The sequence below is a fragment of the Talpa europaea genome, assembly GCF_964194135.1.
Source record: "Talpa europaea genome assembly, chromosome: 7".
NCBI classification, from domain to species: Eukaryota; Metazoa; Chordata; class Mammalia; order Eulipotyphla; family Talpidae; genus Talpa; species Talpa europaea.
Genome location: NC_140074.1, coordinates 121,965,796 through 121,991,688, shown reverse-complemented (window position 1 = coordinate 121,991,688; position 25,893 = coordinate 121,965,796). Strand labels below are relative to the sequence as shown.

General features: G+C 58.8%; 2 protein-coding genes across 3 annotated transcripts; one reads left to right on the top strand and one right to left on the bottom strand.

Moving 5' to 3' along the window:
* Positions 1-8,473: 8,473 nt before the first annotated feature.
* Positions 8,474-11,420, top strand: SLC25A39 (solute carrier family 25 member 39; the record flags this gene model as incomplete). The annotated part of the gene is given in 12 exon segments (XM_084237741.1): positions 8,474-8,558; positions 8,671-8,730; positions 8,854-8,898; positions 9,127-9,260; positions 9,588-9,655; positions 9,786-9,910; positions 10,104-10,277; positions 10,378-10,487; positions 10,548-10,613; positions 10,615-10,702; positions 10,781-10,861; positions 10,956-11,420. Coding segments are annotated over 12 exon segments (1,152 nt in total). The 3' UTR covers positions 11,072-11,420.
* Positions 11,421-12,102: 682 nt separating this feature from the next.
* On the bottom strand, positions 12,103-21,253 carry RUNDC3A (RUN domain containing 3A). 2 transcript variants are annotated; one of them, XM_084237259.1, is made up of 11 exons: positions 21,057-21,253; positions 17,313-17,428; positions 16,828-16,976; positions 16,578-16,663; positions 15,600-15,689; positions 15,428-15,508; positions 15,094-15,259; positions 14,820-14,977; positions 13,873-14,010; positions 13,654-13,760; positions 12,103-12,664 (listed from the first exon to the last, which is right to left on the bottom strand). In XM_084237259.1, the coding sequence occupies exons 1-11, from the start codon at positions 21,161-21,163 to the stop codon at positions 12,522-12,524; spliced, it is 1,341 nt and encodes a 446-aa protein (XP_084093385.1). In that variant the 5' UTR covers positions 21,164-21,253; the 3' UTR covers positions 12,103-12,521. The 2 variants fall into 2 exon arrangements, with proteins under 2 accessions (XP_084093385.1, XP_084093386.1); XM_084237260.1 differs by having other exon boundaries at positions 16,828-16,961.
* Positions 21,254-25,893: the final 4,640 nt, after the last annotated feature.

Genomic DNA, 25,893 nt, shown 5'->3' with positions numbered 1-25,893 from the left:
CTCAGAGAGGTCAGCTCGGAGTCATCTCTGGGTGCAGAGAAGGAGCAGAGAGGAGGCGGCTGCTAGTGAGGCCGTAGGGGAGGAAGGCAGGTCCCACCAGGGTTTCCTGACCACAAACCTTCACAGATCTCGTCTCCCTGATCTTAGGCCTCTCAGCAGAACTGGGAGGGGCCTAGGGCCAGAGGTCTGACTCTTTCCATTTTAAAGATGAAAAAGACAAGTCCCCCCCCAACAAGTTACTGGAGAAATCTGTGTCCAGCGCCCACCAGGCGCTGGATAATTCACTCTCTCGGGTTAGAGTAATCCCGGTTCACTAGATTTCCTTGTGGAAAAAGTAGGTGCCGCCAATATTACCGAGATTTACGTCACGTTGGGTTCTGCACAAAGCTTTCTTTCCTTTCATTGTTGGCACAAGCCTGAGAGGTAGGCGCAGTCATTGTCCCTGTGCAGTGAAGAGAACGAGACCCAGAGAGCTGCAGCAGGTTTGCTGGGGTCATGTCAGAAAGGGGCAAAGCCAGAAATTGACTCCAGGGCTGGCCCGGAGCCTGTGTTTGTCACAGTCCCAATGTTCTTGCGATCTGAGGGACTGTGAGATCCCAGCCCCGCCCCTCCCACCCGCCTCATCATGGGGTTCTCTCCATCTGTGTTCCCTGAACTTCCACTTCTCCCTTTTTCTAGGCCACCCCAAGTCCTCTCCGGCATGTGACCTATTTGATCACCCTCACAAATGTCCCTGACCCCTGCAATTGTCTTCTAGAGTCACTCATTTGTTTGTGTCTCCTGAACTGGAAAGTGTGAGCAGAGACCTTGTCTTGGCTGTACCCCAGTGCCTGCAACAATGTGTGGCACACAAAAAACACTTTGATGTTTTCTTTACAGAAAAACAGAGAGGAGCTCGGTAAATCAAAAACAGACTCCCATGAGCCAGGTCCAGCAGGGTCAGCTCCTCCTCCATCTGGGTCACTGCAACTGGACCAGCACCCTGCGCTGGCATGGTGGCACCATGTGGGCTCTGTCTCTGTCCCTCTGAGAGGCCGCGCTGGCAGCCCCCAGAGGCAGTGATCACTCGGGATGGATCGTGCGGGGGAGCTCGCGGTTCTTCCTGAAGTTCTCGACAGGAGCAGATCCAAAGCCTGCTTCTGGTGATATATGTTCTCTAGTCTCCTGCCATCTTCAGAAATGAAATGCAGAGAGAATATACTGTGGTTTTTGTTTTAAGATTTATTTATTTATGCATACAAGAGCTGGGGTGTAGGCCAGAGGTGCAGGGTGCGAGGAGTGAGAGGATTCACCAGAGACAGAGTGGGGAGCAGAACAGGCAGATCTACTGAAATACACTGCTGAGGGGAGCAGCAGGCGAGACAGGAGAGGTCTGCTGCGCCACATGGGTCAGCTCCCTGGCTGGCCGGGGATTGAACTCATGCTGCCGTGGCTGCTGATAACTTCATAGTGCTGAGACTTAACCCCTGAGCCACCAGGGAGGCCCAATATACCATGGTTTGGTTTTTTTTTTTAAGATTTATTTATGCATACAAGAGCTGAGGTACAGGCCAGAGATGCCGGGAGTTAGAGGATTCACCAGAGACAGAGTGGGAAACAAAACAGGCAGATTAACTGAAGTACATTGTTGAGGGGAGCAGCAGGCAAGTCAGGAGAGGTCTGCTGCGCCATGTGGGGTTGCTCCCTGGCTGGCCGGGGATTGAACTCATACTGCAGAGGCTGCGGATTGCTTCACAGTGTGGTGCTTAACCCCTTGCGCCACCAGGGAGGCCCCCAATATACCATGGCTTTATAAATCTGTTTAAGCTTCAGACTGTAATATAAAGGAAATATAAAAGGGACGTAATTTATGTTAACTACTTCGACTCCCTGAGAGAAGAGAAGGCCACATATGCTGGCAGTCACTGGCACAGAGCTGCTGGTGTGGACCAGGCCAGGTGTCTATTAGCAACTGGCTCAGTCAGCGGCCATGTGGCCACTGTGATGCGATTTTCTGAAATGGTGAATGACCCTTTAGGAGAGTTCCAGCGAAGTCAGTCTCCCCTAGGACTGCATGGGTAGTTTTATTCCTGGAAAATTCAATGTGTATTAAAACTATTCAAAACAGGGCCTCCCCGGTGGTGCAGGGGTAAAGCCTCAGAGCTATCAAGCTATTGGCAGCCACTGTGGTCTGAGTTCAATCCCTGGCCAGGGAGCTGACCCCCATGGCGGCAGCAAACCTCTCCTGTCTTGCCTACTGCTCCCCTCAGTGGTGAATTTCAGTAGATCCATCTGTTCTGCTCCCCACTCTGTCTATGGTGAATCCTCTCTCTCTCTCTCTCTCACACACACACCGCATCTCTGGCCTACACTCCAGTTCTTATATTTATAAATAAATAAAACAAATCTTAAAAAAAACCAAACAAACATTCAAAATAGGTGGATGAGCTAGAACTAACTTCCAGGTCAGGTAATTATGAGGTTCCTCATGCATGTGGTTGTCTAGCAAGACAGAAAAAAATTGAGCAGGGTACAGGACAATTATTCCTTGTTGTGTGGAAATGCCCTACACCGAATAGGACAGTCAGGAGACCCGGCACATCAGCTGTCAATTGCCAGGTGTGGGATCCTGTGACGACACACGGCCGCGTAATTCCAAACATGTCCCCTAGAGGGCGGTAGCGCACCGGGGAGGCCCACCGCCCAGCGCGCTCCCCAGTGCGGGGCTTTTAAATTTAACTGTCTTTGAGATTGTTTTACGTCGTGATGTGGAGATCTCCAGCCTTCACAGGCAAGTTCTGTCACGCAGCTCCCTTTCGATCGCTTTCTGCTGTTACGAACAAGGCTACAACGAAAGCTGAATTGGTCTGTCTGTCTGCACGGGGCAAGCGCGTCCGAGGAAGGGTTCTTGGAAGGGTCCTGGCGGCCACGGGGTTTGGCTTTTGGAATTTTGATAGTTATGCCCAAGAACGACCTTCCACGGAGGTAGATTAAGTCACACTCCCCCAGGGGCCTCCCTGGTGGCGCAGCGGTTGAGCGCTGGGTTGCGAAGCTGCCCGCGGCCTCTGCTGCGCTGGTTCGATCCCCGGCTGCTCCCCGGCCACCGGAGGAGGATCCCACATGGTGCGCAGACCTCTCCTGCCACCCGCTGCTCCCCTCAGCAGTGTACCTCAGTCCTTCTGCCTGCTCTGCTCCCCACTCTGGCTCTGGTGAATTCTCTCACCCTCCCGCGCTTCTGACTGTACCCAGTGCATGTATAAACAAAAACAAACAAACAAACAAAATAATAAATAAAACATGCCTCTATTAAAAAAAAATAAAAAAAAAAAAAAGTCACACTCCCCCAGTAGTACTGGAGCGAGAACTGGAGCACTTTGGTTGGGGTAGGAGGATGGCGAATTCTGGAAGTCTTTGCCAGGACCCTTCCCTTCTGGGAGCTACTCAGGCCACATCCAGAGTCTCCTCCCCAGTGGGTGTCCAGAAACTCTCCCATCCATCCCTTCAGCTTATGGGGAAAGGAGGAGGTAGGAAGGTCTTTCCCCTGGGAGGGGTGATCCTGGCCATCATTAAGTTTCAAAAAAAATTTGTGTTGCTTTTTCCAGTTCTATAAACAGTACACATGTATTTCAAAAGGGAAAATCATTTTCCCCACCAAGTTTTAATTCTGTCAACTTTAACAACATAAAAATGACAAGAATGATTCATTGAGCACCCACATACCCCTCACCTTGATCCACCAGTTGTCCAGGCAGCTAGCTCCCTTAGCTCGCCCTCTCTTTTTTTTAAACCATTTGAGACTAAGTAGCAGACATCATAACATTTCATACTATAAAATCTACATTCTACAAAATCATAGTTTGGTTCTCACACTCAAGAAATTGAATGTTGATAAAGCAGTAGCTACAGTTCTGGCTTCATTCAATTTTCACCAGCTCTGTGACTCCCCCACCCACACCTGTCTCTCACCCCTTCCCCCCCCCCCCCCATCACTCTCCTCTCACCCCTGCAGTTCAATCAAAGACAGGACTTGGCTTTGATCTCTGGGCCTGGATTTTGGACTCCTCAGGCTCAATGGCTCTGCGCCCTGGGCCTCCTCCAGGAGCTCTAGGAGCTGGTTCCAGGATCACAGCAGCACCTGAGCCCCACATCCTCCTTGTGGGCCTAGGGGAGTCCAGCTTCAGGAGACACTGCCCCTGCCTCTGGGCATATCCTGGAAGAATTCAGCCTCAGTTTACCTTCTGTTTATGTAGCCACCCCGCCCATCTGCAGGGCCAGGCAAGGACTTGTCCGTTTGAGGGTTGATATACTATTTTCTCCACTTGTACAGTTAAAAGGAGTTTCTGTTTTTCCAAAGGATGGAAAGGGTGGTGATGGCCACATGGAGCCACATGCTTCTCTGGAAGGACCACTGTGTTCACTGTTAGTATGAACCAGAGGTGAGTCAGCTCGAACAGTGGCCACCTCCTCCTTAGTCCTCCAGGTTTGCGTCCCTATACTCTAGCCCTACAGGGTTTCAGGGCTTCCTGGGCTCCCAGAGTCCCTGATGCTCCTTGCAGCTACCCTGATCGTCCTTGTGGACACCTGCACCAGCTCTGGATAGTGGATGACCTCTCCAGACTGCTGCCACCATACTGGGCTTTGGTCACCCCTACATCATTTTCATGTTTTCTATGCCTCAAAATACAGACAGGTGGAGAAATGCGCCTTATCTACTATACTCCAGGAACCTGAAGAACCACAGAACCATTCATCCACTCTTCACATGGCTTTCACAGATGTGACTTTAGCCTCAAGACTATGACTTAACAGGACAGATGACCACAGTCTTATTTTCAGATGAGGAAAGAGAGGTGTAGTGACAAATCTAAAGTTCTCCTATTGCAAGAAAAAAAAAATGGAATGCAAGCCCCTTATTCTACTGTTGGGAAAACTAAGGCTCAGAGGTCACCAGGTGTGATTTCTGGCTGTGCTACTTTGTGGGATCTTGGCTTTGGGAAGTAGGGGGTGTAAGAAGTTATTATTTGTGCCTGCATTTGGAGGCAAAGGTAGGCCCAGAAACTGACCAAAGGCCCTTTCCTGAACTTCTGTGCCAGAGGCTTCCTGCGGGAGGACATCAATAATAATAATAATAACAACAACAACAACGACGACGACAATAATAGACATGGGGTTCTTGCACATGCCAGTATAATTAAATATTGTCAGATAGGTGCCTTATTGTCATCATCAGCTAATTTATAAATGAGGAATGCACTAAGGTGAGAGCCCCCACTATTACTGCAGGAGATTGGAGCCAGGTGCCCTCAGAGGCTGTGATCCTGAAGTAAGGAAATGGCGCTGCCCCTCACTGGCTGTAGTTCTTGGAGATGGTGGGTCTGTGTGCCGGCTAGGAGTTCACCCCTGGGAGCAGAGCACCCTGATTGAGAATGGGGTGGGGTGGGAGTTCCTCTGGATTCAGGCAGGGAGCTTTGAATAATGGCTCTTCGGTTGGTTGGCGTGACCTTGGCGCCGTTTGGCCTGGAGGTCACAGGTTTTCGTAAGATGGGAGACTGCGTGGAAGAGGCCTGGGTTCTACTCCACCCTGGGAAAGTCACTACATACAAGGACCTCAGTTCCCCCCTCTGCAAAGTGGGGCGAGAACTCCCTTGGCTGTTGGCTGTGAAACTGCGGGTGAACCACAACTTTGAGGCTGTAAAGGACCTTAATAGGGTCTCAGCCAACCGTCTATAAAATGATTTTGTGTCCTTTCAGATCTCAGCTTAGTCCGGGAAGGGAACGAACGAAAAGGGCGTCTCTCTCCCCCGCGCCCTTCGACCAGGGGCCACTTCACAACTCTCGGGGGCTTTCTCCCCGCCCCTTAGCTCGGCGTGGGGCGTCGCAAAAAACCCTTTCTCCGGGAAAGCCGACGGTTGGCCCGCTGGGATCCACGTGCTAACCCGGCGTGCGCCGGCCGAGTGGGCGGCCCGAGGCTGCGACGCGACCAGTCCTGGCGTCCGGGGCGGGGAAACTGGTGACGCCAGAGTCGCGACCGACTCTCCTTAAAGGCGCAGGCTCGCAGCCCCGTTTCGTTTTACTGTGTTAGGACAAATAATCGCGGCCGCGCAAATCTTAAAGGCGAACGTGCGGTGGGGTGTCGGTGGGGGCTGGCGCCGCGGGCGCGTCTCCGTAGGACGCGGGGTCAGAGACGCCGGCGCGTGCCCACCCGTCCCCGGGCAGGCAGGCTGCGGGGGCTGCGGGGGCGGGGGGGGGACTAGTCCCATGATGTGCCGTTAAACTTGAGGCCTCAGTCTCAGGTCCTGTGAAGCGGGCCCACAGCCCCCTCTTCCGAGAGCTGCGAGGCAGAAGGGACGCGCGCGAGCTCCCCGCACTCCGACGCCGCCCCCCACCCCGCCGGGCGCAGCTGCCACGTGCGGGGCCGCGCGGGGGCGGGTCGGGGCCCAGGGGAGCCGGGAGACCCCGGCGGCCGGGCTCGGGGCCAACCTTACCCTCGGCCCGGCCGCCTCACCGGGCTGTGCGCGCGCTGCCCGCTGCCCGCACCGCACGGCGCCCGCGGGTCGTCCAGCGGGGCTGGAGCTGCGCCTCTGGCGCGTCGGACACATGGGGGCGACGCGCGTTTCTGTTTGAAGGGTGAAGTGCAGGGGCCTCCCTGCTGGCGCAGGGGGTGAAGCACCGCACCGAGAAGCTGTCCCCAGCCTCTGCAGCACGAGTTCGATCCCCGGCCGGCCAGGGAGCTACCCACATGGCGCGGCAGACCTCTCCTGTCTCCCCGCTGCTCCCCTCAGCAGTGTGTTTCAGCCAGTCTGCCTGTTCTGCTCCCCACTCTGTCTCTGGTGATCCCCTCACCCCACGCACCTCTGGAGCCTGTACCCCAGTTCTTGTATGCATAAATAAGCCGCGGGGGATGTTTGCCCTAAGCTCGCCGCGCGGCCTCGGAGCAACTGATTTAAATTCCCGCCGGCGCGAGGAGGGGGGCGCCGAGGAGGGGGCCCGCCCGGGAGGCCCGGGGGCGTCCTGGCTCCGGGCGCCGCGCACGGCTCTGCCCGGCGGGGCTGGCGAGGGCGCGCTCCAGTGCGTGGCCGCCTCCGGCTCCCGCGCCGCGAGCCCGGCTGCGACCCCGGCGCGCGGGCCCCGGCTCCAGGCCGCGGGGAGGGCGGGGCGGGGCGGGGCGGGGCCGGCGCACCTCGGGTGAGCGTGCGGTCGGCCTCGGGGCGGGGCCTCGCGGCGCGGTCCGGGGACGGGGCGGGCGGCGCCGTCACGGCGTCGGCGGCGGCCTCGGTGTGCGGCGAGCGCGCGCGTCCCTGCACCGGCCGCGGAGCCGCCATGGGCCCGCCCGGCCCCCGGCGCCCCGCCGCGCGAGCCCCCGCTTAGAGCCAGGTGGGCGGGGCGGAGCGGGGGTGGCGGCCCGGCCGGGCGGCGGTCGGAGTGGGGCTTCGGGGCGGGGGCCGGGGGAGCCTGAGCGGGGCCGGGGTCCCGAGTCCCGGGCCGCGGACGGACCTAGTCGGCCCCACAGGGCACCCCCTGCGCTCGTCGCCCTGGGCGGGAGAGAGCTGCCTCCCCGCCGCGCTTCTCGGCTCTCCGCGAGCCCGGGCTCTGTTTGGGGGGCGGAGAGCGGGAAGATTGTGCTCCTCGCCCCGGCCGGGCGCCCGGCTCTTCCGGCCCGGGGAGCGGGGATGCGGGCGAGTCTGGGCGCCCCAGCCGCCCCAGTCTCTGGTGTCGAGAAGGCGGACGGACCCCTTCGCCTCCGTCAGGTTTGTTTACACGTTTCACTGAGCGCCCAGCCCCACCGCTCCACGCCCGGTGACTTGGGGGTTGCGTGCGTTCGCCTCGAGGCCGGAGCTGGAGTTGGGGGCGTCGCAGGTGATCTTCGGCCGGGCCAAGCCCGGTGCTTGCCCCGAAGAGGCGCGCTGTGAGCCTCGGTGGAGCCGCGGAGGGAATGACAGGGGCCATTGTGCTGCCTTTTAAGCAGTGGCTCCCTGCCCACCTTCCTTCCTGGCTCCTCCCAGAGTGACCTTGGGCAGGTCACCTCCCTGCCCCGAACCTCAGTTTCCCTATTCGCAAAATGAGCCTGTGCTTACTCTCTAAGAAGGCTTGTGAGAAGTATTTGAATTCATACTGGGTGAGTGGATGGAGCAGGGGGGCCAGATAGAGTCCCAAAATGTCCCTGCCTCGTTTCTGCCCTTGGCACTGACTCTTTTTGTTTGTTTGCTTGCATAGAGGAACTGGGTTGTAGGTTTGGGAGGGTGGTGAGAGGATTCACTGGAGACAGAGTGGGGAGCAGAACAGGTGGATCTACTGAAATACACTGCTCAGGGGAGCAGCGGGTGAGACAGGAGAGGTCTGCCGTGCCATATGCCAGGGATGGAACTCAGGCCATCCTGGTGATAGGGCTGAGACTTAACCCCTAGGCCACCAGGGAGGCCCTGACACTCACTCTCATTAAGGGGCTTTGTGCTCCTGTTGACTGAGGTTTGATTTTCAGGATTGAAACTACGGGATGGCTGACCGGGACTCCGGGGCCATAAGCCCCCTCCAACAGATGGTGGCCTCGGGCGCTGGGTCTGTGGTCACCACCCTCTTCAGTAAGATCTGGGAAGGTTGGGGGACATGGGCAGGCCAGAGACTGGCGGTGACTTGGCCCTGAGGGAGGGCTCTTGTCCTGAAAGGATCCTCAGACCTGCCCTTCTTCCCCAGTGACACCCCTGGACGTGGTGAAGGTACGCTTGCAGTCTCAGCGCCCGTCGGTGGCCAGTGGTGAGTACCCCACCCTAGAGCCAATAGGGGGTGGTGCCTGGATAAAACTAGGATCTCAGAATTGGGGTCTCTAGGGCAGGTGGGGGGGGATCTCCTCACTTGAGGGATTGCCTTGTATTCTAGAGATGATGCCATCTTCCAGACCCTGGAGCCTCTCCTACACCAAATGTGAGTGTCCTAAGCCACAGGGAGCCAGCGAGAGTCCAGGGGTGGGAGTGTTCCAGCCTCCCCAGGGCATTGTGGGCCCCACAGCTGTGGCCTAGAACATGCTTCCAGGACTTCCCAGCCAGCCCTTGTCCTCCCAGGAAGGTCCACCCAGAGACTGTAGCGTCGGGAGCTACCGGCCCTGCAAGGTCCCAGGACTCTGCCATTCCAATGGCCCCTTTTCTTCCCCAGTGCCTTCTTCTCTCCAACCCACAGGGAAGTGCCTCCTTTACTGCAACGGTGTCCTGGAGCCCTTGTACCTGTGCCCAAATGGCGCCCGCTGTGCCACCTGGTTTCACGACCCCACTCGCTTCACTGGCACCATGGTGAGGAGCAGCTGTGCCTTCAGTTGCGTCTGTTGGCCTTCCTAGACTGGTTGGGCAGGAGGGCCAGGAAAGAACAGGTAGTGCAGATCCCCTAGGGTACCCAGTCAGCTTGGGAAAGTAGCGTCTCTGTGAAGTTTTGAAGGACACACGGGCGTCGACTGGGGTCAGGTGGGGAGTTTTATATGTGGAGGCCAGAGGAGCCGCTGCTTCTCAGCAGGAGGAGCCAGGGCCATGGGCAGAGGCCTAGAGCCCAGCCGGGCCAGCCCCCATCGCCGGCCTTGTTCATGGTTGTCCTTCCTCCCTCGGGACCGGTGCCTGCGTGGCCAGGATGCCTTTGTGAAGATTGTGAGACATGAGGGCCCCAGGACCCTGTGGAGCGGCCTCCCAGCCACCCTGTGAGTACCCTGCTCCTCGTGTTGCCCTCCGCTGTGTACCGCTAAGCCACCGTGCCCCTGGTGACCGGCTGGGGCAGGGCAGGCCTGGGAACTTTTGGGAGCATCCCCTAATTTCTGTTTGCACCCCCAGGGTGATGACTGTGCCTGCCACCGCCATCTACTTCACTGCCTACGACCAACTCAAGACCTTCCTCTGTGGTCGAGCCCTGACCTCTGACCTCTACGCACCGATGGTGGCTGGTGCCCTGGCTCGCTGTGAGCACAGCCCTGGGCCTGTGATCTTCCTCAGCTCCTCCCCTCACCCCCCTCCACTCACAAGTGCCCAAGTCCAGTCCTGGCTCCCGGCTCCAACCTCTGCCAGCCTGGAGTTGGGGAGTCTTGAGTCCCCAGACCTTGGGGTGGATTGCCATGGGCACCGTTAGCTGAGCCCTCCCTGTTGTCCCCGCAGTGGGTACGGTGACAGTGGTCAGCCCCCTCGAGCTGGTGCGGACTAAGCTGCAGGCCCAGCACGTGTCCTACCGGGAGCTGGGCGCCTGTGTCCGAGCCGCGGTGGCGCAGGGTGGCTGGCGCTCGCTGTGGCTGGGTTGGGGCCCTACTGCCCTCCGGGATGTGCCCTTCTCAGGTAGGCGCAGGGGCGTGGGGGGGGCGTGAGGGAGCCCTTGGCAGACGCGGGTCAGTGGGCGTGCCCTCGTCTCTGACGCGTGTACCCCGGTGCTCCTCAGCCCTGTACTGGTTCAACTACGAGCTGATGAAGAGCTGGCTTAGCGGGCACAGGCCAAAGGACCAGACCTCCGTGGGCGTCAGCTTTGTGGCCGGTGGCGTCTCCGGAACTGTGAGTTGACTGGGTTGGGGGTCAGGCCAGCTGCTCTCCGTGCCCCTCCCCCCGCACCAGCAAGCCCGAGCCACAGATGCAAGGAAGGGGGGCCTGGACAAGGAGATGAACCCGGTGTCCCCCTCGCCATCAGGTGGCGGCCATCCTGACTCTACCTTTTGACGTGGTGAAGACTCAGCGCCAGATTGCTCTGGGAGCCGTGGAGGCTGTGAGAGGTCAGGGCCCAGCTGGTGTGGTCTGGGGCACACCAGGGTCCCTCTGGGGTCTTACTGGGCCCGGCCTTACATTTACAGTGACGCCCCCACGCACTCACTCCACCTGGCTGCTGCTGCGGAGGATCCTGGCCGAGTCGGGCACCAGGGGGCTCTTCGCGGGTGAGTGTCTGTGCGGATGTTTGTCCATGCCCTGGTGTGGTTGGGGCCCCCTGGGCTCCTGACCTCTGACCCCACCCACTCTCTCCCTCCGCAGGCTTCCTCCCCAGGCTCATCAAGGCCGCCCCCTCCTGTGCCATCATGATCAGCACTTATGAGTTCAGCAAAGGCTTCTTCCAGAGGCTCAACCAGGAACGGCCTCTGGGCCCTTGAACGGGGCCTGGGATAAGGACCCCATCTCTTCCACGGGTGGGGTAGAGCAGGAAACTGAGCCAAGTGCCTTTTCCTCAGCTCTGAGGGGAGGGGTCCCAGGGGTGGGGGCTGCCCCTCCGGCCCGCCCAGGCTCTCCTCAGACAGCTTTCTTCCTGCTGCTTCACACTCCTAGCCTCATGGATCATCACTTTTCTGTCCCACCCCCCCCCCCCCCCAGATTTCAAGACCAAATTTGCTGTCTCGCTGTCCCACCCCTTTCCCTGCGTGTTTGCTGTAGCTGGGCCTGCCCCCAGGAGCCAAACACCTTGGGCCTGGTGTAGCCTGTACCCTCTGCTGTCCATTCCTGAGTCTAAAGATGGTGAACTTCTCTCTGGTGCCTGTGACTGTGGGGGCCTGGGGTAGGGGAAGAAAGTGGGCCTTGGTGAGTTGCACAGAGGAGGCTGGAAGGAGCCTTGCTGTTGGCCTTGGCTGCCCAGGTGGCACCCATGGAGAGAGCCGCCTCCCCTCCCGACTGAGCCAGGTCAGGGTGAGGACCCAGAGTTGAGGGGATAACAGGCCACATCCTGGCGGTGGTAGGATCTCCCCCCCAGGTACGCTGCAGTGCCAACAGAGGGAGGGTGGCTTCACCGCCAGTTTTGACCTGTGGAAGCGTCTGCAACCTAGAGTCAAAGCTGAATTGCCCGGGAAGACCAAGGGAAAACAGCCCTGCCAGGGCTTGCCTCTTCTAGCTGCGCCCCAGATGTGCAGTGTCTTCTCTGCCTCGGGTCAAGCGGGTTACTGAAGAGCATCAGGTTGAAGGGACGTTTACGTATCTTGTTCCTGCTCTGGGCATACCTGCTCCGGACACTTCGTGCAAAGGCCACCCACTCCCTGAGCTGGCCGGGCCTGCTGCCGCAGGGCAGACACAGCTTCCCCTTGCTCGTGGTCCCAAGCTGGCTCCCCCATCTCTGCCCACCTCAGCACAGGCCCCCTGCCCCACCCCCCACAGACAAGTCTGTCCTCAGTCCTCTGCTTTTTATTTGCCTGATCCCCTGGGAGCCCCTCCCCCTGGGGGCTGAGGAAGGCGTGACTCTAGGGAGTACACAGGAGCAGACGGAGGGCCTTGGGAGGTGGGGCTGCCTTGGATGCTGGCTCCTGAGGAGGGCGGGGGCATGAGCGAAGGAGAGTCCAGTAAGGAGCATCCAGGATCCAGGGTCATCGAGAGAATGGGTCAAGCTTCCTGGGCTCCTGTGGCCTTGGTGCCCCTGCCTCCGTTCCCATCAGCTTCCCTTCGCGGTGACTGCCTCCTTGGGCAAGAAGCCAGAATGGGCAAGAGGCCAAGGTCTTTCCCAAATAACCTGGCTGGATGGGCAGCGTTCTCTGGCAGGGTGGCCGGGATTGGGGACTCTGAGGAGAGGCGGCAGGTGTCCATGCCCCTGGCAGGTGGGGCTGGCACTGCCCACATGGCTCCTCAGCTGGGGCTCAGTGCCGGGCTGCCCTCAGGACTGTCGCTCACCAGGCACTCGTTGGATTTGAAGCTCGCCAGGGACTTGCAGCTGGGGATGGAGGCCAGAGAGCCGCAGAGGCCCAGCATGGAGGGCGTGGGGTCCTTCCCTGGGGAGAGAGGACGGTGAGGCTGGGCCATCCAGTCCATATGTGTGAGAGTTGGGGGGGCGTGATGGGGCAGGCAGTGAAGGGTCAGCCATCAGCTCACCCCCCGGAGATTGCTCTATTCTCTCGGGAGCATGTGCCTCTTTCAGCTAAACCTCAGCTCAAGCCCTTGCCAGGTGAGGTGCTGGGGACACTGTATTGTAATCGTCAATTTATGTCTCTGTCTCCCCTTGAGGTTTAGCCTCTCTTTGTCCATTTATTAAACATACAGTGAGCACTTGCTCCGTTCCAAGTACTGGGAATACAGAGAATGGACGAGACACGGTCCCTGCCCTCAAGGAGCTCACAGTCTGGTGGGGAGACAGACACACAGACAATCACAAACAGTGTGGTGGGGTTACACGATCATAGTCTGTGCCTTGTGTCAAAGAAGATCTGGGATTATCAAATACAGTGTGGTTTTCAAAAAAGGAAATCCAGGCACTGGGAAAACTAGGGCGGGAAAACCAAGGTGAAGCCAGGGGGAGGTCAACACAAAATGCATGCGTTGAAGTCCTGGACATTCGCTTGAAGGGAGCCACTAATTTGGCTCTGAGCTTCCTGGCAGCCAAAGAAAAAGGGGAAACAGCAGTCAGGAGAGTGGTGCATAGAGCATCTGCGATATGAACAAATTAGACTGAAGAAACCCTGAGAATCTGAGTCCCTTGAGGCTGTCATACGAAAAAGCCATTGACACCTGTCTCTATTGATGACGTATACCTACCTCTATTCTGGTGGCTGCTTTATCACCACTCTACAGATGGGGGGCAGCAAGGTGAAGTGGTTAACCAGTGTGGACATGGCAGGGGTTTGCACCATAGTCTACTGACATCCAAGCTCTGATTGCTGTGCTAAGCTCTCAGAGGGGTAAGGGAATCAGCCAGGGCCTGGTTACAGACCCCGAGACCTTGCCTCAGCCCTTCTTGGAGGGGTGCTGGGTTGGGGGAGCTCACCGATGGGGCCCCAAGGCTCCTCATCCCGTTTGCCCTCTCCCAGGCGCTGGGAGTCCGAGCTCAGACTGGCTTCAGCTGACAGCGGCTCCGGGCTCATGAAACTGTGTCTGGCAGAGCAGAGAGCTTGTGTGCAGGCAAAGGCCTACAGCCCCTGCCCCCACGCCCACTTCCCCAGGGGGGGACCAGCACAGGCCCAAGCTAAGCCTGGCAGGGGCTTACCGCCGGTAGAGCTTGGGGTTGTTGGCCCCCTCAGCTCCATTGAGTGTTCCCAGTGACGGCCATTGGTTGACCAGGGGTGTAGTAAGCTCCTTGGAACCCTGGGCCAGGGGAGCGTGGTCACCGGGGATCAGGCCTGTCCTGGGATGGGGAGGGGGGGTCAGGCCTGGCTGGGAGAGGGAGTGGAAGTGGGGAAGGGAGGCTCAGCAAAGAGTAGGGAGAGGGGTTAGGAATAAAACCTGGGTAACAAAAATGGGGATAGAATGTTGAGGATCAGTGGGGGCAGATCCTGGGAATCAGTGGAGGGATGGGGGTGTCAGAGGGATGACGGTGATCAGTGCACTCATATAGGGGATTAGAGGGAACAAAGGGGTGTTGTGGGAGTTGGGAATGGGGGAGCTGATGGATAAGAATAGTGTGGGAACTTGACGCTTAAAGGGGAGACAGGACAGTGTGCTGGAAGGTCATAGAGCGATGAAGAGGTTTAGGAGAGATGTTAGCGGCTCCATAGGGATGAGGTATGGGGTTCCCTTGAGTGATTAAGGTTAGTGGGTCTATGTTGCAGAACAGGGGGCTGTTGAAGAGGCGGGAATATAATCCCGCTGACAGCTGAGTAACACAGGAGGTTCCCGCAGTGTGTGTGTGTGTGGGGGGGGGAGGGAGCTGGAGTGAGGGGTGGTCATTCTAGCTTGAGCCGGTAATTGAAGGGGAAATGTTTTTGTGCGGGGTGGGGGTGGGGGAATTGGGGGTGTCACTGGATTTTATATCGAAGATAAAGCTAGAAGGTTATTGGAGAGGATCTTGGGTGGAGGCCAGGATCAGCGGTTTGATTATGGCGGTTGAGTTGGGTCAGGAAAGGTGATGCTGGAGTCAATGGGGGGGCAATGGTAGGGGTCCCCTGAGGAGATGTGGCGGGGGCGTCAGGGACCAGGGTAGGTGGCGGTGCTCACAGCTGCTCCTGTAGCTCCAAGATCACGCCTTCCAGCTCCCGCTTCTCGCGCTGGTTCTGCGCGGCTGCTTCTTCCAGCTGCAGCTGCAGCCGCCGGTTCTCCGCCTCCAGGTCCTTCAGCTGCGACTCGCGCAGACGCACCAGCTCCTCCAGGTAGCCCTGCGGGGCGCCGGCTCAGCCCGGGCGGCGGGAGGAGGGCGTCCCGGCGGCCGCCCCCGTCGGCTTGCGCCCCGGGTCCCCCGCCCCGCCCCGCACCCCCACCGCGCTTCGCGCACCTTCTGCGCATAGACGATGCGGAATTTCTGTTCCATTTTGTGGCACTTGCTGTACCAACTGTCCTCGTCGGTGACGAGCGGCAGGTAAGGGTGCTCGGGCGAGTTGTCCTCGCTCGTGCTGCTCTCGGCGCTGTGCCGCTCCTCCTCGTCCGTCAGGTAGTCGTAGCTTGGGGGAGGGAGCAGTGGGCACCCGCAGCCCTGCAGGCCCGAGCGTCCCCTCCCCGCCCACTGGGGCCGGCGGACCCGGGTGCCCACCCAGCCTGCTCCCCGCCCGCCGTCCCCACCCTCGGGGCGGTGGGCTGTCCTCGCCGACCGCAAAGATCAGGCGGCTCACCTCTGGGTGAACTTCAGGTAGGGCGTGTAATCGATCACCACGGGGGTCTTCCCGTCCAGCACTTCGCCCTTTAGGCAGAAGCTGGGGGCAGAGCAACCACAGGGTTGGGGGCAGGATGAGGGGAATAGGTGTGGACGTTGGCACCCCCCACTCCACCACCACTGGTACCCACCTGAAGTCTATGGCACTCAGTCCGATGAGCATCCCGGTGAGGACCGTGGCTTCCTCCCGCAGCATGATGGCTCCCGAGTCATAGAAACGTCTGGGGGGAGTGGAGGAAGGGACTGGCCACGCAGCCTCCTCCCAGGAGCCCCCAGGCCTTCCCTTGTTGGCTTTCTACAAACCTTTCCTAGAGGGAGGAAGTGTCTCCTTCCTGCTCACCCCTCAAGTGTGCATCTTTTCTCCCTATCTCAGACTAGGGCTCACTGGGGATCACCTCTGTGTGTCCCCCCAGCTAGATGTGTGTATCTGGGAAGAACGGACTCCTCCAACCTCCAAACTACCCACCCTTTCCCCATCAAGTACTTGGTTGCCCAGATCCTTTAAGCAGCAAACAAGTTCTACTCATTGACAGTGGGCGCTCAAAAGTTGCCGTGAAGCCTGGAATGTGAGGGACAGAATGCAGTGAACACATCAGGTTGGGTGTGGCCACTTGGGAGGGGGAGGCCCATGTCCCCCTCTCCTCCTGCCTTGTGACTCTGCCCCAGAGCCAGGTCTCTGCGCACCCACAGGCAGGGACTGAAGCTCTGTACCTGGGTCTCCGCAGCCCAAGGGGGAGCCAGCACAGAGGGCTGCCATTGATTGGGGATACTGTTCAGCTGTGTGTTGAGGGTCATGGGACAGGGCCAACAAGTAAAGTGGCACACCGTTGAGGCTTGTCCATAGGTGTGTCTAAGGGCAGAGCTGTACATGATGGGACTGGTGCTGGGGGCAATGGACTAAGAGATGGTGGTGGTGGTGCTAAAGGTGTGTTCTGGGACTGGAGGCTGGGCTGACCCAAGGACAGGACGCGAGAGAGAAAGGAGAAGTGCATGCTGGGACTTGTAGGCCAAGCACGGAAGGTGGCCGCAGGAACTCAAGGTAGGAGTGTGTTTCGGCAGTGAGTGCGCACACTGGGCCTTGTGGTCTGAGCTGACCGAGAGGGCCTGACCTGGTGGTCCGGGCGTCCCGAAGAGCCGTGGTGATGTACTCGGACATGCGCTTCTCCATCAGGGCCACCCGGATCCACGCGCGGCCCTGGAAAGCACACTTGCCTTTACTTGCCGCCGGAAGGGACGCAGGTGTGCGCCCCGCTGCGGGCTTGCTGTGCCCTTCTCCCAGGCCTCAGGGGCAGGGTGGGGCCCAAGGCGTAGGCGGTCCCCTGTCTCCAGAGCTGGGGAGCAGCCGCCCGGGGCCCTCACCTTGGCGCGGGCTGTGCTGATGTTCTCCATGTTCTCGATGCTGCTCACACAGTTGTTGGGCACTTTGCTGCAGGCCAGACGGATATAGTCCCAGAAGCCCCGCTGCCCGTCAGAGCTGAACCAGCTCACCGGACCTGCTGGGGCACAGGCTGAGCCAGGGCAGGGAGGGGGCTCAGCAAAACCGTGGAGATTGGAGCGGCCCGTGCGAGGGGGCCCACGCATGCAGATGCACAGGCACGTTGGCAGTGCCCGCCCCACGCCCCGAGGGCCGCCAGCAGACAAGCCGCGGGGCTGTGGGCACCCCCTTCCCTCTTCCCAGCTCTGCTGTGGGTACCCCCTTCCCTCTTCCCAGCTCTGCTCAGGAGCTTCTGTGCGTGGCCCAGAATTGGAGGGGACAAAGATCAATGATGGGGTTCAAGTGGATCAGTGAGCGGCGGCCGGAAGCCAACGGCTGCGCGTGGGGAGGGACGGGAACCTGGGCCCACCTTTGAAACGGTGGCTGAGGATCTGCTCTAAGATGGCTGCAAAGTTCACAAACTCCTCTGATGAGTCATCGATGGGCTCCGCCGTGTACTTCTCCAGCAGTGTTTTCACGGAGAACCTGGGCGCGTCGGGAGAAGGGGCAGGGGGGGGAGTTCAGGTGAGAAGACTCCGGTGGTGGGTGGTGGCCGAGAAGGAGATCCGGCAGAGAAAAGGCCCCGGAGGGCAGGACTGTACAGGGAGGCAGAGGGAAGGGGGGGGTAGGTGGGAACACCGTGACCGCAGAGGGGCTGATGGACAAAATGGGTGACAGGAGAGGCGACCACCAGAGAAAGGAAGCTTTGGGAACAAGGGATGAGAGGGAATGAAACAAGAGGTAGAGAGATGAGACTCCTGGAACGGGGGGCTCTCCAGAGCCCCTGCCTCCACACCCACCCTTTGGAGTTGCAGTGTGGGGAGGTGGGGGGAGCCGTCTCGGAGTCAGGAGCCAGCGTGCCCGCCACCCCGAGCTGACTTCTGCTATGGCTGACCCAGCCCCCAGCCGGCTGCCTCCGGAGTCAGGGGTCACTTGGGCCAGGGCATGTGAGTTGGCACCGAGCACAGGGAGCGTGGGCATGCATGGGTGGCCAGGTGGGCTCTCAGCACACGGATGCCCCCCTCTCCCCCTTTCCTTCCTAGCCCGGCCACCCACACGCCAGCTGTCCAGAACCAGCCGGTGCAGAGCTGGGCCGGGGGAGGTGCAGGGTGTGTGCCTGGCACCCGGATCAGGTGGGCCGGGGGAGGTGCAGGGTATGCGCCTGGCACCCGGATCAGGTGCGAGGGGGCACTGGCAGCACATCTGGGCAGGGGCTCGGGCGCCCAGACACCTGCTTCTCAGACAGGAAGGAACCGGGGAAGCAAATGAGGCCGAGGGACGGGAGCCTGGCAGCCCAGCGCCTGCTCCAAGCCTGCTTGAAACCTTGCTCCCTCCGAAGTCTCTCCCCGCCGTCTCCACCTGCCGTCGCTGGGGTGGGGTGAGGCAGGGATGAGGCGGCGGCTCCCAGGGTCCCATTATTGCCCTAGTGTGGGCCGCGGAGTGGGTGTGGGCCGCTGTCCAGGGACGTGGGGGCTGCTGGGAACTCTGCTTTTTCCTTTAAGTGTCGCCTCTGGGATGTGCCAAGCCCTGGACTTCCCATGTCTCCCCTCATCCATCCTCACCACAATCCAGGGAGGTAGGTTTTCTTGTTCTCACCATCGTCCCCATCCTACAGGGTCCAGAAGGTTGGGTGATCTGTTCAGCGGCACACACTTGTGAGGAGCCCGGTGGGGATGTGTCTGATTCCAAAGCCCTTGCTCGTCCTGCTCTATCTGTGGTCTCTTGGTGGCCGTCACGATTACTGAGGCCCCTAGCGGTCCCTGCCCCCTCCATTCTCGTCCTCCGCTCTGCAGGCTCCAGCCCTGGAGCACTGGCCTTGGAGGCCCCCAAGCCGATGGCACAGGTGAGCCCTCGGACCTCCCGCCTGGCCCTCTGAGCTTAGAGTTGGTGTGACCTGAGCTCAGAGCCTGATGAGTAGTGGGGCTCACTAGGGGAGGCAGTCTAGTGGGCTCAAATCCTGTTTCCTTGTGATACCCCTGTGGCTTTGGACAAGTCAGCCTCTCTGAGGCTCTTTTTTGCAAGCGCAGACAGGAATGTTACTACCTGCCTCATTATATTTTGGTTCAGATCCCAGGCAGGACTAGGGAAAGTGAGCGTGCAGGCCACTGGGCAGAGGTGGTAAGGAGCTGGGCAGTTTGTGATCTGTTCAGAGCCCTGGCAGAAAGGAGCCTGTACTGCGGCGTTATTTGGGTTCCATATGCAGCCTTCCCTCGCCGACGTTTTCCTCTGGTCATCTGGGTCAGACCTCAGTGGGGGCTGGGGCCGAGTTCAGTGTGGCAGCCATCTGCCATCTGTCCTCAGGGTGCCGCGGAGCTGGTCATCGCCCCCGGGGAGCCCCACAGTGTGCTCCCCTGTCAGAAGGTACAGTGGCTGCTGCAGGTTACCATGGAGACAGGGAGGCCAGAGCCCAGGGGAGCCCTCGGCCTGCTAAAGGGAACTGCTGTGGGAGCTGGAGGCAAACCACATGACAGCGATGAGGCAGCAGGGGCCCAAGGGTTTTCTGAGCTTTTGTGATGCCCCCTCAACCCCTTTGCACCTCAGCTCTAAGTCTGCTTCTAATCCACCAGAACTTCTGCTTCTTCAGCCTAAGGGGAGCTCCCCACACACTCAAGAGGCCCAGCCTTCCTGGTGGCCAAGAGAAAGAAGGGGAATGAATCCAGCAGGTCAAGCAGGAAGGAAGTGACTGGGAGGGGGTCATCAGGAGAGGACTGTTCTCGAGTGCTGGGCACCGGGCTGGGCGTCTGTGTGGATTCTGTTATTACCATTCCTTGGCATGACATACATCTACCATGGGGACGATGAGGCACCCAAAGCTCAGCGTGGTTGGGAGACATCCCCCCAGTGGCACAGCTAGTCACTGATGAAGTAAGAGCTTAAATCTATGACCATCTGGTCCCAGAGGCAGAAATCTTTGTTTTGCCCCCTTACTGGCAGGGTTGGGGGGTGTGAGGTGGAGGCAGCGGCCTGTGTTTTGGGCTGGGCTCTTGCTGCATTCATTCCTTCTATAGCATCCCAGGCATTTTGACAGAGATCTGAGGTGCACAGCACTGAGCTCGGCACTAGGGATATAAAATGGTGTGAGACAGACGCAGTGTGGTTGGGTGTGTGCCCAGGAACCTGGAAGGAAGCAGGAGGCAGGGCATCAGGTGGGCACTGATTCCTAGGAAAAGAGCAGGCCCAAGGCCTGTGCGGGCAGGTGGGGCTGGCATGCAGAGAGCTGAGCCTGCATGGGGAGCACCCTGTCCTCAGGGGTGGCCTGAGGGGCCAGGAGACTGCTGTGGAGAAGGCAGCTGGCTTGGGAGTCTGGAGGGGAAGTGGGACAGAGGGAGAGTCACTGAGTTCCTGGATTCCAGGCGCGGCAGGGCAGGGAGGGAGGGTGAATCACTGCAGGGTTGAATTGGGAAGGATCACCCCCAGGCCCCAGGGAAGCCGGCACATTTTTCCAACACTGCGACAGCCCCACCCTCAGGTACCGATGATGGCCCTGCCTTCCCAGGAGGCCAGAGCGTCTGCCGGCAGGCCCTTGGTCCTTCCCAGGGCAGGGGCAGCACCCTCACCCTTCCCTGGGTGGACTCGGGGGGCTTTGGCCACTTGCCTAGTTGGCCCTACCAGAGGTGGCAGCTGCCCAGAGATACAGGAGGGCACTATCCCTGCTCCAGGAATCTAGCAATGGAAAATCTCCCAGGAAACCCCACCCCAGAGAGGCCGGGCTGAAGGGTGGGAGTGAGGGTGTCCTTGGTGGGCGTTCATCCCCTATGCCATCCATTCTCTTCTGCCCACCCCACCTCGGCCCCCAGCAAGGGAGCCAGCCACCCCTCCCCCACCCCCCACAATGTCACTTCCTGGTTCTCACAGGAAGCTGCAGCGCCAGTTCAACACCCCTCGCCGGCCCCGGGCTGGGCACAGGCCTGGTTTGGCCTAGAAGGGTCGGGACCAGACCGCTCAGCCCCCTCCCTGCCGCGGCCTGAGAGGGGCAGTGGACGCGCCCCCTGCACCCCGCGCTCCCTCCGCTTCCCCGACGGCCCCGCGTCGTCCCGCGGGCACGCTCGGTCCGGCTTTCCGCAGCCGGCTCCGGCCGCTCCCGGCCAGCCCGCCCCCGCCCAGCGGCGCCCACCTGCACACGGTGATCAGGTTCCGCCGCTCCACGGTCACATTGCGGGAAGACGCCTTCTTGGAGGACAGCCCCAGAGCCATGGCGGTCTGGACAAAGCTCGCTTCCATCCAGATGTGCGGTCGCTGCTGCCGCCGCCAGCCGTCCCCCACCCCGCCCGGCGCCCCGGCGCCCCCGCCGGATCACGGCCGGACGCTGCGCCCGCCGGCGCCGCGCGACCCCTCCCCGGCCATGCCCCGCTGCCGGCGCCCAGCCCCCGCGGCCTCCCCTGGCGGCGATGCCAGAGCAAAACAAGGCCGGGCGGGAGCTCTCCGAGGTGCTGAGCCGGGGCCGCCACCCCTCCCCCAGCTGCCCGCCCCCCTCGGCGGTGACGTCAGGGCCCCCGGGCCCCGCCCCCGGCAGGCGGGAGGCCAATCCGTAGAGGGTGCAGGGTTTGGGGGGAGGGGAGGGGACGGGGGCCACCGGAGGGCGGAGGGGGTCCCGGGAAGAGCAGGGATCTAGCAGGGGGAGTGGGCGTCTGGCCTGTCGTCCGCCCCCGCGCGGAGGCCGGGGTCCCCCTTCACGCCCTGCGCCCCGACGCCTCTGCCCTCCTGCTTCCAACTGGGGATCGCCGCTGGCTGGGATGTCGGCCCCTGGCGCCCCGGGGTGGAGGTCCTCGCCTCCCGGAGCCTCATCCCAGCCCCCACCCATCCGGCATCCGCGCTCCCTGCGAGGCCAGGCCGGGCCTGCGGACCGAGGGCGCGGGAGGCTTCCCCGTGACTGACCCCGCGGCCAAGGAGCCTCAGACCGCGCGTGTCTGCGCCCCGGGCTTCACTGCCCCGCACCAGCCCGGGGCTCCGCCGCTCCCACGTGGGGGATGGGAATCCTGAGCCCCGTAGAAGCCCAGCGCCTGGAACGGGGAGTAGACTGGCAGCTAAGGGTCTGGACTGCTGGTGCCCGCAGTGGTGCCAAGGCAAATGAAGGGGACCCTGCCAAGTCATTGTGTCCTCTTGAGTCCTGGGCTCTCACACCACCAGGCCCTCACACCACCTCAGGGTCAGCCTGAGAGTTAACCCGTTGGCTGCCAGCCAGCTGCATGGTGCCCTCAACCCTGGCTGCAAGGCCCGGAGGGCTCTGCAGACTCATTGCATCTTTCAAGGGACATGGGAGCAGGAGAATGGAGGCGCCCCTGCCACCCTTTACCTCCTGACTCGTCTCTAATATCCCTGTTCCACCCTGTTTCATTCTATCCAAGCTGCTCCCTTTTACCCACTGAAAACCCCAGTCCCCACAGAAAGCCTTTCTGTGACCATGAAGGAGAGAACACGTAATTTCTCCATTGAGCCTCAGGAACGTCCATCCTGGAGCTCCCCTCATATCTGTTCCCCAACTCTGCCCACGTACTGGTTTGCTCTACTCTGCTAGAGGATGGCCCTGTCTCCACGGTGACTCAGATGTGTATCCACACCTGAATCTGCAGGGAGGGCCCCTCTGTTAGCAGAGGAGGAGATAAAAGACCTATAGAGGTCACAACTCAACCCTCCAGTCCCCACCCTCCAGCCCCCATCTGACTCCCTTGATCTTGGGAGAAGGGGCTGACTCCCAGCTCTGATTTCATGCTCACTTAGCCTTGGCTTCAGGGACCTCAGTCTTGACCTTTTCAGCTCCTCCCCTGCCTTTTCCCTCTTGTCTTACCTCTAGAAGCCTCTTTTATCATCCTCCGACCTCCAGATTCATAACCTGTGGCAGTCGTGGGATTCTTTTACTTTTCAGTTGCAAAATAGACGCATGGAAGAGCACATGAAGCATGTGCATGCATTTTAAAGAATGTTTAGAAAGTGAACACCTGTCATCCCCTCAAAGATCAAGAAACAGAACATCATCAACATCCCAGGACCTGCGTATGCTTCTTCCAGATCTCATCTCCATCCATCCCCCAAGAGAGAACCATCATCCTGTTTTGTGATCATCATTCCTTGTTGTTCCGTCACCTACATATGTATCAGTAAATAAAAATTTCATGTTGCCAGTGTTTAAATTTTATAGACATGGAGCCTAAATTCAATTTTGACTTTCTTCTTTCACTATTTTGTTTGGGCGTTTCACTTCCTTGTCTACTATTTCAGTGTCTGCCTAAGCACAATAGACGTCATCTACCATCGAAGATATTCCTGTGTATCAGACAGGGCCTTATGAGGACGTAGAAACTACATTGTGTATTTCAGATAGGGAGGGTTTAATCCTGGGAGTTGGTCACATAAGAGTTGGAGACTGAAAGAGCAAAAAGAGAAAGCAAAACTTGAGACAGTGAAGAACTAGTAACTATAGGAAGCAGCAAGGACTGAGGGGACAAGAGGAAGAGGTGGGGTAACCACATCCCAAAGGCCCAAAGATGGGACCTGCACAGTTGGTCCCCCCCTGGCGGAGCCATCTACAAAGCTGGTTCTCCTAATGCAGAAAGAAGCTAAAGGCAAGGGGCCTCCCTGGTGGCACAAGGGGTTAAGCACCACACTAGGAAGCAATCCGCAGCCTCTGCAGCACAAGTTTGATCCCTAGCTGGCCAGGGAGCTACCCACATGGTGCAGCAGACCTCTCCTGACTCAGCAGCCGCTCCCCTCAGCAGTGTATTTCAGTCAGTCTGCCTGTTCTGTTCCCCACTCTGTCTCTGGTGAATCCTCTCACCCCCCCTGCATGTCTGCCCTGTACCCCAGCTCTTGTATGCATAAATAAATAAATATTAAAAAAAAGAAGCTGAAGGCAAGAGCCAACTTTGAATGACAGTGACTGAACATACACCCCCCCAAAACGGAATATAGTTTCTTCTCCCTTCCTCCTGCCTTCCATCCCCTCTAGTGCTTCCCATTAGTAACAGATTCTCCCACTCTGCATCAGCAAGCAGAGACCCACAGTTGGAGCAGAAAGGCAAGAAATAAATAACTGGTACCGTCTACCCTGTTTCCTGCACAGCAGCTGCACACACTTTTTTTTTTTTAAAGATTTATTTATTTATGCGTACAAGAACTGGGGTACAGGCCAGAGGTGCGGGGGGCGAAAGGATCCACCAGAGACAGAACGGGGAACAGAAAGGGAAGACTGACTGAAGTACGCTGCTGAGGGGAGCAGCAGGCTAGTCAGGATATGTCTGCTGTGTCATGTGGGTTGCTCCCTGGCGGGGGATCGAACTTGTGCTGCAGAGGCTGCAAATAGCTTCATAGGTTGCATCTTAACCCCTTGAGCCACCAGGGAGGCCCCAGATGTTATCATTCTTAAGTCCCAGAATTGAGTTGCTGTTATTTCCCTTTAACTTGTACTGTTGGACGTGGAAGTGGAAGTAGGAGGAGGCAGTCCAGGAGATCCTACAGGTTGCAGATGTAGTCTCCCCGTCTACACTGTGTATCTGTAACCCAATTTCCCCTTGGTATTTAGGGCCAGTCAGCCCAGAAGGTAACCCCTTCCTTTGCCCTGAGCCCAGCTGAGGACCTCACCTTGCAGTTGCATGAGACCATTGTTCTGTCTAGAGCTGGGACTCCTCTGTGGAGTCGGGCCTGGCAATGCCCCTTCCATGTGCCCTAAACCCTTGGGTACAGTGGACTAAATGCCAACTGCCAAAAACCTACAACCCCTTGCCTGAGGGCTCTCTAGCTACTGGAGCCTGTGCTCTTCCTCGGGCTGAAAGTTCTGGAGAGTTATACTTTCACCCAGAGTAACCCTCAGTGAGTAACTGATAGGGTCTGGTGATGAATACCTCAGCTCCTGCACCCCCAGGCAGAATGGTTCTGAGGCTCACATCATTGCTGGCTCCCTGAGTTGCCTGGCAGGATAAGGCCCCGGATGTCCACTCTCCTAACTTGCTTGGTAGCACATCTTCATTAGCCCTCTTCCTCCCCGTGTCCACTCCCCACTCACTTGCTGGTAGTGCCTGGCCTCATCTCTCAAACATACTTGCCTTTAAATCTTCAGCTCAGATTCTACTTGTACAGGGAACCCAGAAAATACACCTGGTATGTGAAGTGGTCCTGGGAAGCATCTCCTCAGGATGGGATGCTGGAGCTGGATCACTCGCCATCCGGATGGCAGCAAGAGTCCATTACTGAGGTGAGCGGGATGCCGCGGCCACTGGGTGCTGGGCCATCCCAGTGCCTGGAACAAGCCCACCCCAGCGGCCGCGGGGTGCTTCCCTGTGCCTGTCGCTAGTGTTGTTGGAGATAGAAGAGAGTTGGGGTAGCTAGAAGGATTGTGGCCTTGGTTGATTTATTGTTAAATGCCATCCAAGTGCTGAAAAAATTACATCCATTAGCCAACTTTCTGCTCAGGGTGCAGCTTAAACCAGAAGCTGCTATGGCCGCGTTTAAGGAAACTCACGAGCAATCTGTGCAGGGCAGTCTGTGGTGAAAATCACTCCCGACATCTGACTGCAAGAGTGGGAGGATTGCACAGAACTTCTTGATTTGTGATGGGGTTCCATCCTTAGAAACCCAGCATCCACTGAACATATCATAAGGTGAGAAGGTATTTACCACATCTAACCCCCAAAACATCCAGCTCAGCCACGCCAACCTTCTATCTATGAACACTGATGTTAGCCTACATGTGGCAGTTGGGCAAAAACATCTAATAGAAAGCTTCTTTTGTAATAAGGTGTTGCACAGCTCCTGTAATTTATTGCATGCTGTGCTGAAAGTGAAAAACAGACATGGTGGGAAATAAAAACACAGTACTCTGTGGAATATAGGTTGTTTTCCCTGGCAGAGGGCCATGGCTCAGAGCCCCGCATTGAAGACAACATCAAATCAGCAATCGCTAGCCCAGGAAGAAAACAACATTCAAAATTCTAAGTTCCTGGGCCTCCCTGGTGGCACAA